Here is an 11,621-nt window from a genome sequence, read left to right on the forward strand (position 1 = left end):
TCTCTCTCTCCTTCATGTCACAGTTACATGGTGATGCCCTTCGTTGCTGAGGATCTCGGTAACATCATGAAGAGGAGGAGATTGACTGATCGCGTCATCGTTTACCTCTTCTACCAGCTTCTATGTGGCCTCAAGGTGTTTACTACCACTCATTAAGTGTATACACAGGCCTTTAAATAATGCTATTACCAATGTGAAAATGATTCATCAAAAATGTATATTTTTCTATTTTTCTACCCTTAGTATATCCATTCTGCAGGGATCATCCATCGGGTTTGTATTAGGCTCTTATCGATATACATGAAACACATTTCTAAGTATATTTGAGTGACCAGATCGTATAACATCCTACAATACTTTATTCTTTAGGACCTAAAACCTGGCAACCTCGCCGTGAACGATAACTGTGAATTGAAGGTAAATAAGAATTGGGCAACAACCTGCATGTCCATGTATTTATAATACTGCACTTTTCATTTTATAACCTTCAGACAGTGAGAGAAATGTAATTTACTTGATTTAGAAAGATGCCACACGGGTGTTTAAAGACTACACTATATTGTTTGATTGTTGTGATTAAATATAAGCCTCTCTTTTAATAACCTTTACCTCACTTTTCCTTCACATTCCCTCGCTTTCTCTTTCTATCTCAGATCCTGGACTTTGGTCTAGCGAGACATGCAGAGAGTGAGATGACGGGCTATGTGGTGACACGCTGGTACAGGTCACCAGAGGTCATCTTCAACTGGATGCACTATAGCCAGTCAGGTGACCTATCGCCAACACACAATGAAAACCATTTCATATATTTTGGGCTTCAATTTCCTTGCATTGCAAACACTTCTAGGGTTATCTTACTCTTGTACTATTGGCTCATTGGTATCTCATGTGTTATATATTCTGTGTGTCTGTCTCCCTCTCAGTGGACTTGTGGTCAGCAGGCTGCATCTTAGCTGAGATGATCACAGGCCAGGTTCTGTTCCCAGGCAAAGACAGTATCCTCTAATGTTCCCTCTGACACTTCCACTGTATAACTCACTCATTATACATCAACACAAACACATAGATTCTGTACCCCATCCAGTGTATATTAATGATGTACTTATCATTTAGTTGTCTGATGTACTTATCTTGTAGTTATCTGGTGTTGTTAGCATGTAGTTATAATAAAGTTATCTGGTGTAGTTATCATAAAGTTATATGGTGGTTATCATGCAGTTATCTGATGTAGTTATCATGAAATTATCTGATGTAGTTATCTGGTGTAGTTATCATGCAGTTATTTGGTGTAGTTAGCATGTAGTTATAATAAAGTTATCTGGTGTAGTTATCTGGTGTAGTTATCATGAAGTTATATTGTGTAGTTATCATGCAGTTATCTGATGTAGTTATCATGAAATTATCTGATGTAGTTATCTGGTGTAGTTATCATGCAGTTATTTGGTGTAGCTAGCATGTAGTTATAATAAAGTTATCTGGTGTAGTTATCATGACGTTATCTGGTGTAGTTATCATGAAGTTATATGGTGGTTATCATGCAGTTATCTGGTGTAGTTATCTGGTGTAGTTATCATGAAGTTATATGGTGTAGTTATCATGAAGTTATATTGTGTAGTTATCATGCAGTTATCTGATGTAGTTATCATGAAATTATCTGATGTAGTTATCTGGTGTAGTTATCATGCAGTTATCTGGTGTAGTTATCATGAAGTTATCTGGTGTGGTTATCAGGAAGTTATCTGATGTAGTTATCTGGTGTAGTTATCATGCAGTTATCTGGTGTAGTTATCTGATGTAGTTATCATGAAGTTATCTGGTGTAGTTATCAGAAAATTATCAGAAAGTTATCTGGTGTAGTTATCAGAAAGTTATCTGGTGTAGTTATCATGAAATTATCTGATGTAGTTATCTGGTGTAGTTATCGTGCAGTTATCTGGTGTAGTTATCATGCAGTTATCTGGTGTAGTTATCAGAAAGTTATCTGGTGTAGTTATCAGAAAGTTATCTGGTGTAGTTATCAGAAAGTTATCAGAAAGTTATCTGGTGTAGTTATCAGAAAGTTATCTGGTGTAGCTATCATGCAGTTATTTGGTGTAGTTATCATGCAGTTATCTGGTGTAGTTATCAGAAAGTTATCTGGTGTAGTTATCAGAAAGTTATCATGCAGTTATCTGATGTAGTTATCATGCAGTTATCTGGTGTAGTTATTATGAAGTTATCTGATGTAGTTATCAAGAAGTTATCTGGTGTAGTTATCATGAAGTTATCTGATGTAGTTTGTGTAGTTATCGTGTAGTTATCTGGTGTGGTTATCGTGTAGTTATCTGAAGTAGTTATCTGGTGTAATTATCATGTTGTTATCTGGTGTAGTTATCTGGTGTAGTTATCTGGTGTAGTTATCAGGAAGTTATCTGGTGTAGTTATCTGGTGTAGTTATCTGGTGTAGTTATCTGGTGTAGTTATCAGGAAGTTATCTGGTGTAGTTATCTGGTGTAGTTATCAGGAAGTTATCTGGTGTAGTTATCAGGAAGTTATCTGGTGTAGTTATATTGTGGTTATCTGATGTAGTTATCAGGTGGAGTTAGCTGATGGAGTTATTGTGTAGTTATCATTGTGCAGTTGCACAAAGTACAACACCAATCATGCAATCAGACTGTTCACTGATCATTGCTGTAACTATTTTGCTTGAAACTGTTTCCACTGTCTGCCTTTGTGTGTCTCTACCCCCTCCTTGACCGTCCTGTTCAGGCATTGACCAGTTGAAGAAGATCCTCCACGTGACAGGAACACCACCGTCCTCCCTGCTGCAGAAGATGCAGAGCAAAGATGTAGGCCTACTGTCATCTCAGTCTAATGGCAACTATTCAGCTTGCAATGATTCAATGTAGCTTGGTGTTGAAGTCACAAGTTATGGTCAGTATGGGATTGACAGTTGAACATTGTTGGTATTGTCTTGCAGGCTCGTTCATATGTGCAGGGTCTCCCTATCCAAAAGAAGAAAAACTTTAAGGAAGTCTTTCCCTCCTTGGATGTAAATGGTAAGTATCTATCATTATTTTGCTAATGGAACATTCTGCATGGTGGTTATGAATATCCAGTTCTTCAGTGATGTTTTTCTGCTGTGTATAGAGAACAGTTGAGGGCTGTGATGACTCTACTCCATGCTCTATTTCCTAATATAAACTGGGTCGTTTGAGCCCTGAATGCTGATTGGTTGACAGCCGTGGTATATCAGACCGTATACCACGGGTATGACTAAACATTTATTTTTACTGCTCTAATTACATTGGTAACCAGTTTAAAATAGCAAGAAGGCACATTGGGGGTTTGTGGTATATGGCCAACAGGCTAAGGCCTGTATCCAGACACTCCGTGTTGCGTCGTATGTTAGAACAGCCCTTAGCCGTGGTATATTGGTCATATACCACACCCCCTTGGGCCTTACTGCTTAAATGCCTACCTCTCTCTCTCTTCATGTCCTGTGTGTACCTCTGTCCAGCGGTGGATCTGCTGGACAGCATACTGCTGCTGGACCCAGACACCAGGATGACAGCTAAAGAGGGCCTCTCACACCCCTACCTCTCTGAGTTCCATGACCCAGAATCTGAACCCGACTCCCCACCGTACGACGACTCCTTTGAAAGCATGGAGCTTGACGTGGGAGAGTGGAGTAGTGAGTGATATCTTACCTATGACTGATTACCTTGTTGTACATGTTGATGGGGTTTATCCTGAATTACTCACTGCTTTTAGAGCCCTACACTTACACTTCTGCAAAGTTTCCCTTTTAGGAAATTTAATTCTAAAATACTGTATGTGTGGTTCATGTGGTAAAATTTAAAAAATATTGACTCTTTTCCTGTTAGGTCTGATCCACATGGAGATTATGACTTTTGACCCCAGAAACCCCAGTGCCACTGCAATGTAGCGGACAGACACAACAGAACACGGGCTCCCCCATCGCTCCCCCATTGCTCCATCTTATAAAAAGCATCACATTTCACAACATGGTTTCATGACTTCATGAAACATGATACTGGAAAGAATGGCGCCGAAGGAGATGGCTGTCTTTTTACGATCCCATAACTAATTGTGCGATTGTTTAAAAGCATTGTTGGTTAAGAGCTTGTAAGTAAGCATTTCACAGTGTTGTATTCGGCGCATGTGACAAATACAATTTGATTTGATTTGCTATGTCATCATTTTTATGGATCCCTCATGTTTTAAGAGTAGGTCATGGTTTTAACTTGTTTTAAGGTATACATTTTCAGAATGCTTCGTAAAAATGAATATGAATGATGTACAACCTTTTAATATATTAGTAGTATTATCATATTAAATATATTAACGTGGTAATCAACCACACCATTTGCATGTATATCCAATTGGCTACAATCTATGTATGAACAATGTTTTTATCATGACTGAGTAAAACCTCATACCTCAAATCAATCTCATCTATGAACACATTTTCATCTCTGACTCAATTAGCATTTTCCAAAATTAAGCATGTTTTGGTATCGTAACTGAAAAATTATGTTTGATGCCAGAAAACTAAATCTCAATCAATAGATCCACATAGTGTACAGTAGACGGCACATGTTCAGTGTAATGTATAATGTTCTTATGCTGCCCTTTTTTTTTGTGAACGGGTCAGATAGGTCATCATTTCAGTTCTGTTACAGCAATGGTAATAAGTAAAAAAGACTTTAAGGTACTACTTAAGTAATTTTTGGGGGGTATCTGTACTTTACTATTTATATTTTTGACAGCTTTTACCTTCACTACACTACAGTCCTAAAGAAAATAATGTACCTTTTATTCCATACATTTTTCCTGACACCCAAAAGTACTTTTCAGAATTTTCAGGCAGGACAGCAATATGGTTGTCACGCCCTGACCATAGTTTACTTTGTATTTTCTATGTTTTGATTGGTCAGGGTGTGATCTGAGTGGGTATTCTATGTTTCATGTCTTGTTTGTCTATTTCTATGTTCAGCCTGATATGGTTCTCAGTCAGAGGCAGGTGTTCGTCATTGTCTCTGATTGGGAACCATATTTAGGTAGCCTGGGTTTCACTGTGTGTTTGTGGGTGATTGTTCCTGTCTATGTGTTTTTCACCAGATAGGCTGTTTAGGTTTTCGTTACGTTTTGTTTTGTAGTATTGTATTGGAGATTCGTGTTTCGTATTATTAATAAACATGGATCGTAAACCACACGCTGCATTTTGGTCCGACTCTCCTTCTCATAAAGAAAACCATTACAGAATCACCCACCACCAACGGACCAAGCAGCGTGTCAACAGGCAGGAGCAGCGCGAGGAGAAGCGCAATAAGGATTTCTGGACATGGGAGGAAATCCTCGACGGGAGAGGACCCTGGGCTAAACCAGGGGAGTGTAGCCGCACTAAGGTGCAGCGGGAGAAGAAACAACAGGAACAGCCCAAGGAGGAGTACAGTATGGAGTATACTACTTGGAAGGAGATCGACAGGTGGGCGGCCGACCCAGGGAGAGTGCCGGAGCCCGCCTGGGATTCGCTGGAGCAGTGCGAGGAGGGTTACCGTAGAATGGAGGCGGTGAAAGCAGAGAGGCGCTGGTATGAGAAGGCAGCACGGCGACGCGGATGGAAGCCTGAGAGGCAGCCCCAAAAATTTCTTGGGGGGGGGCTAACAGGGAGTATGGCTATGCCAGGTAGGAGACCTGAGCAGACTCCCTGTGCTTACCGGGGGGCTAGAGAGACCGGACAGGCACCGTGTTATGCAGTGGTGCGCACGGTGTCTCCAGTGCGGGTGCATAGCCCGGTGCGGTATATTCCAGCTCCGCGTGTCTGCCGGGCTAGATTGAGCGTCGAGCCTAATGCCATGAAGCCGGCTCTACGTAGCTGGTCCCCAGTGCGTCTCCTTGGGCCGGCTTACATGGCACCAGCCTTGCGCTCGGTGTCTCCGGTTCGCCTGCATAGCCCAGTGCGGGCTATTCCACCTCGCCGCACTGGCAGGGCGACCGTGAGCATTCAACCAGGTAAGGTTGGGCAGGCTCGGTGCTCAAGAGCTCCAGTGCGCCTGCACGGTCTGGTTTTTCCAGTACCACCTCCACACCCCAGCCCTCCGGTAGCAGCTCCCCGCACCAGGCTTCCTGTGCGTGTCCTTGGCCCAGTACCACCAGTGCCAGTACCACGCATCAGGCCTACAGTGCGCCTCGCCTGTCCAGCGCTGTCGGAGCCCTCCTCCTCTCCAGCGCTGTGTCTCCCGCCTGTTTAGCGCTGTCAGAGCTTTCCGCCTCTACAGCGCTGCCGGAGTCTCCCGCCTGTTCAGAACTGCCAGTTAGCATAGAGCTGCCAGTTAGCATAGAGCTGCCAGTTAGCTTAGAGCTGCCAGTTAGCAAGGAGCTGCCAGTCTGCAAGGAGCTGCCAGTCTGCATGGAGCTGCCAGTCTGCATAGAGCTGCCAGTCTGCATGGAGCTGCCAGTCTGCAAGGAGCCGCCAGAGCTGCCTGTCTGCAGGATGCCGCCAAAGCTGCCAGTCTGCAAGGAGCCGCCAGAGCTGCCAGTCTGCAAGGAGCCGCCAGAGCTGCCAGTTAGCATGGAGCCGCCAGGGCCGCCAGTCAGCATGGAGCAGCCAGGGCCGCCAGTCAGCATGGAGCAGCCAGGGCCGCCAGTCAGCATGGAGCAGCCAGGGCCGCCAGTCAGCATGGAGCAGCCAGGGCCGCCAGTCAGCATGGAGCAGCCAGTCAGCATGGAGCAGCCAGTCAGCATGGAGCAGCCAGAGCAGCCAGTCAGCATGGAGCAGCCAGAGCAGCCAGTCAGCATGGAGCAGCCAGAGCTGCCAGTCAGCATGGAGCAGCCAGTCAGCATGGAGCAGCCAGAGCTGCCAGTCAGCATGGAGCAGCCAGTCAGCATGGAGCAGACAGAGCTGCCAGTCAACCAGACTCTTCCAGATCTGCCAGTCGTCCAGACTCTTCCAGATCTGCCAGTCGTCCAGACTCTTCCAGATCTGCCAGTCGTCCAGACTCTTCCAGATCTGCCAGTCGTCCAGACTCTTCCAGATCTGCCAGTCGACCAGACTCTTCCAGATCTGCCAGTCGACCAGACTCTTCCAGATCTGCCAGTCGTCCAGATTCTCCCAGATCTGCCAGTCGACCAGATTCTCCCAGATCCGCCAGTCGACCAGATTCTCCCAGATCCGCCAGTCGACCAGATTCTCCCAGATCCGCCAGTCGACCAGATTCTCCCAGATCCGCCAGTCGACCAGATTCTCCCAGATCCGCCAGTCGACCAGATTCTCCCAGATCCGCCAGTCGACCAGATTCTCCCAGATCCGCCAGTCGACCAGATTCTTCCAGATCTGCTAGTCGACCAGGATCTGCTGAAACCGCCAGCCAGCCAGGTTCTGGTAGTTTCTACTACCTGCCTGGGCTTCCTCTCAGTGCTGAGCTTCTTCTCAGTGCTGAGCTTCTTCTCAGTGCTGAGCTTCCTCTCAGTGCTGAGCTACCCATCTGTCCTGAGTTACCTCTGTCCCGAGCTGTCCCTCTGTCCCATGTTATCATTGTGGTGGGTAACCTATTTAGGGACGTTTAGGAGGGGGATTAAAACTGTCATGGAGTGGGGTCCACGTCCAGCGCCAGAGCCGCCACCGCGGACAGATGCCCACCCAGACCCTCCCCTATAGGTTCAGGTTTTGCGGCCGGAGTCCGCACCTTGGGGGGGGGGTACTGTCACGCCCTGACCATAGTTTACTTTGTATTTTCTATGTTTTGATTGGTCAGGGTGTGATCTGAGTGGGTATTCTATGTTTCATGTCTTGTTTGTCTATTTCTATGTTCAGCCTGATATGGTTCTCAGTCAGAGGCAGGTGTTCGTCATTGTCTCTGATTGGGAACCATATTTAGGTAGCCTGGGTTTCACTGTGTGTTTGTGGGTGATTGTTCCTGTCTATGTGTTTTTCACCAGATAGGCTGTTTAGGTTTTCGTTACGTTTTGTTTTGTAGTATTGTATTGGAGATTCGTGTTTCGTATTATTAATAAACATGGATCGTAAACCACACGCTGCATTTTGGTCCGACTCTCCTTCTCATAAAGAAAACCATTACAATGGTCCAATTCACGCGTCTATCAATATAACGCATTGTCATCCCTAATGCCTCTGATCTTACAGACTCACTGCAAATACTGCATTTGTAAATTATGTCTGAGTGTTGGAGTGCATCCCCTGGCTGTCCGTCAATAAAAAAAACAAGACAATTGTGCCATCTGGTCTGCTTAATGCAAGTATGATAATTGAGTACTTTTTTCACCATTGTGTTACAGTAGATATATGCGTGTGTTACGTTAATTAAAGTTGTCTGCCTGTATCCCACCTGCTGAAATTGAAGTAGATTAAATGAATTTAAATTTAATCAGATTTAATTTAATTTAAATTAATACAGTACTACTGCTTTTGTCTGTAACGATTCACTAGCATTCCAAAAAGAGGGCAATATGAATGTTTGATTGTATTGTTTTGGGTGCTATGAATGCTATCCCAATTTCCTCAGAAAACATCCATACATGGTTTATTTCTTTTTATAGTAAAGAGAAGTAACAGATGTTAACACTATCTAATACTGTCAGATTCATTGTAAATCCCATTTAAAGGGACAGTTCATCCAAATTACAAAATTATATTGTTTTCCTTACCCGGTCAGCAGAGGTTAATGGACAAGGTATGACAGCAATCATGCGTTGTTAATTTCTTTACCTGGTCACTGTTTCAAATGCTAAGTTTTTTGCATTTTTGGCTCAAATCCAATGCAAGTCATTGGTACCTATATTATAATTGTTGCTCTTTATGAACATATCATCTATAAGAGACTTCAATGAGTTGTGATACATTTTTACATGATAAGGATATGAAGAGTAAAAATGCTAATATAGGTACCATTAACTTGCATTTCATTTGTGCTACAAATGCTAAAAAGATATCTTTTGAAACAGTGGCCAGGTAAACAAAACCAATGCATGGAGTGCGGTCATACCTTGTCCACAGACTGCTTACACAGGGTAAGAAAACAATGCCATTTTGTAATTTGGATGAACTATCCCTTTAATAACTTAGTGGGTAACTAGATTATAGTGAGGATAAATTCCTCAATGTTGTGTTACAGGCCTTGACGATGTGTCATTACATTTGGCTATTTTGTGGTTTGAAATCGAATTCTTCACAAGTCAGCTCACACTTTGACATTGCAAAGAGCCGTTCGCGTCTGATTGCATCTTGTTTTCCTGGTGGCTAAAAATTCTAATAGTTCCTTAATTTCAGTTTATGTGGCAAAACAAGAAAGAACCGTGTGGAGAATCATTGTACCATATAAACCAATGAAATATATTTTCCATAAACAAATATGTTGTATTTTCAGCTGGTGTACAAAACTGAATGTAAAAGACACAAAAACAAAACTTAGATCTATCGCTTTTTAGACTTGCTTTCAATGAGAATGACAGATCTGTAGCATGTACGCTGGGAGTCAGAAAGCAAGTGCAGGGGATGAGTTTAATAATAAACAGACCATTTGCCACAATAACAGCCACGATTCACGTATAGACATGACACACATAGTCAAATACTGCCTGGGGACTGGAACTAAGGGAGTGACAGATATAGGGGAGGTAATCAGTGAAGTGATGGAGTCCAGGTGTGCCTAATGATGAAGCGCAGGTGCGCGTGATGATGAATGCCAGGTGTGCATAATGATGAATGCCAGGTGCGCGCAATGATGAATGCCAGGTGTGCGTAATGATGAATGCCAGAGGTTGTAATCTGAATATAATGGAAAAGGCCATTTCTAAACACGGCATGAGCCATTCTTACTAATCCGTTAGAAAACCAGTTAGGATTTAAGTACAACTTTTGTATTACTGAATCCTTAAGTGAGAGGGTCAATGATTTCTTATTTAATAATTGCAGCCCTCCGAAATCATATTCATTATATAAATTGTCCCGTTTAATTTTTGGTCTGTCTTGCTGTTCCAAATCAAATGTAATATTTTTTGTTCATATATTTTAAAAACAAGTTGTTTGGTATAGTCTGGGCCATAAGTACATAGGTAAACTGCGATATGACTAAAGAATTAATCAGGATGATTTTTCAACAAATAGACAGGTGTTTACCTTTCCATGGTAGCAAGATCCTATCTATTTTTGATAACTTTCTGTAAAAATGTATTGCAGTTTGATCGTTTCTTTCTTTCGGATATGTCACGCCATGACCTTAGTATTTTTTGTTTTCTTTATTATTTTGGTTAGGTCAGGGTGTGACATGGGTGATATGTGTGTTTTTGTCTCATCTAGGGTGTTTGTACTGTCTAGGGGTTTTGTAGATTTATGGGGTTGTTTCCATCTAGGTGTTTATGTAGGTCTATGGTTGCCTAGATTGGTTCTCAATTAGAGGCTGGTGTTTATCGTTGTCTCTGATTGGGAACCATATTTAGGCAGCCATCTTCTTTGGGTATTTCGTGGGTTATTTTCTATGTGTAGTTGCCTGTTTCAGCACTCTTTAGCGTAGCATCACGGTCGTGTTGTTGTTTTTGTTTAAGTGTTATTTGTGTTTTTCGTCATTCAATAAAATAATGGATTCACACCACGCTGCGCTTTGGTCCACTTCTTACGACGATCGTGACAGGATATAAATAGCGAGTCCACTTCACCGTCTGACCTTTTTATTGGTAAACTACACGGTAATGAAAAATATTTTTAAAAAATGCGATCCAATATGTAATATGGTACAGTTATCATACAGTTGAAGTCGTAAGTTTACATACACTTAGGTTGGAGTCAATAAAACTTGTTTTTCAACCACTTCACAAATTTGTTAACAAACTATAGTTTTGGCAAGTCGGTTAGGACATCTACTTTGTGCATGACACGTAATTTTTCCAACATTTGCTTACAGACAGATTATTTCACTTATAATTCACTGTATCACAATTCCAGTGGGTCAGAAGTTTCCATACTTTAAATTGACTGCCTTTAAACAGCTTGTGAAATTCCACAAAATGATGTCAAGGATTTAGAAGCTTCTGATAGGCTAGTTGACATCATTTGAGTCAATTGGAGGTGTACCTGTGGATGTATTTCAAGGCCTACCTTCAAACTCAGTGCCTCTTTGCTTGTCATCATGGGAAAATCAAAAGAAATCAGGCAAGACCTCAGAAACAAAATTCTAGACCTCAACATGTTTGGTTCATTCTTGGGCGCAATTTCTAAACGCGTGAAGGAAAAGAAAACCGCACACTGCTCTTTCCTTCACCTTCAACTGTTGCCATGCACCTGCAAAAAAGATTGCTCAGATGTGCAAGTGACTTTTTCAAAGACCTGAAGGTACCATCGTTACGTTTGGAGGAAAAAGGGAGAAGCTTGCAAGCCGATGAACACCATCCCAACCGTGAAGCACGGGGGTGGCAGCATCATGTTGTGGGGGTGCTTTGCTGCAAGAGGGACTGGTGCACTTCACAAAATAGATGGCATCATGAGGTGGGAAAATTATGTGGATATATTGAAGGAACAATCTCAAGACATCAGTCAGGAAGTTAAAGCTTGGTCACAAATGGGTCTTCCAAATGGATAATGACCCCAAGCATAACTGAAAAAT

At 42.5% G+C, this 11,621-nt stretch overlaps 1 protein-coding gene across 1 annotated transcript in view; it reads left to right on the forward strand.

The window, feature by feature from the left end:
- The window catches only part of LOC139416890 (mitogen-activated protein kinase 14A-like), an 11,255-nt gene extending 6,374 nt beyond the window's left edge, over positions 1-4,881 (forward strand). Inside the window, exons 4-12 of the mRNA XM_071166049.1 lie at positions 24-135; positions 244-273; positions 370-417; positions 654-768; positions 924-995; positions 2,749-2,828; positions 2,960-3,038; positions 3,500-3,673; positions 3,867-4,881. Of these exons, the coding sequence (XP_071022150.1) occupies positions 24-135; positions 244-273; positions 370-417; positions 654-768; positions 924-995; positions 2,749-2,828; positions 2,960-3,038; positions 3,500-3,673; positions 3,867-3,928 (772 nt within the window). The 3' untranslated portion in view covers positions 3,929-4,881. The remainder of the gene's footprint in view (positions 1-23; positions 136-243; positions 274-369; positions 418-653; positions 769-923; positions 996-2,748; positions 2,829-2,959; positions 3,039-3,499; positions 3,674-3,866) is intronic.
- The last annotated feature ends 6,740 nt before the right edge of the window (positions 4,882-11,621 follow it).

The sequence above is a fragment of the Oncorhynchus clarkii genome, chromosome 9 (genome assembly GCF_045791955.1).
Source record: "Oncorhynchus clarkii lewisi isolate Uvic-CL-2024 chromosome 9, UVic_Ocla_1.0, whole genome shotgun sequence".
NCBI classification, from domain to species: Eukaryota; Metazoa; Chordata; class Actinopteri; order Salmoniformes; family Salmonidae; genus Oncorhynchus; species Oncorhynchus clarkii.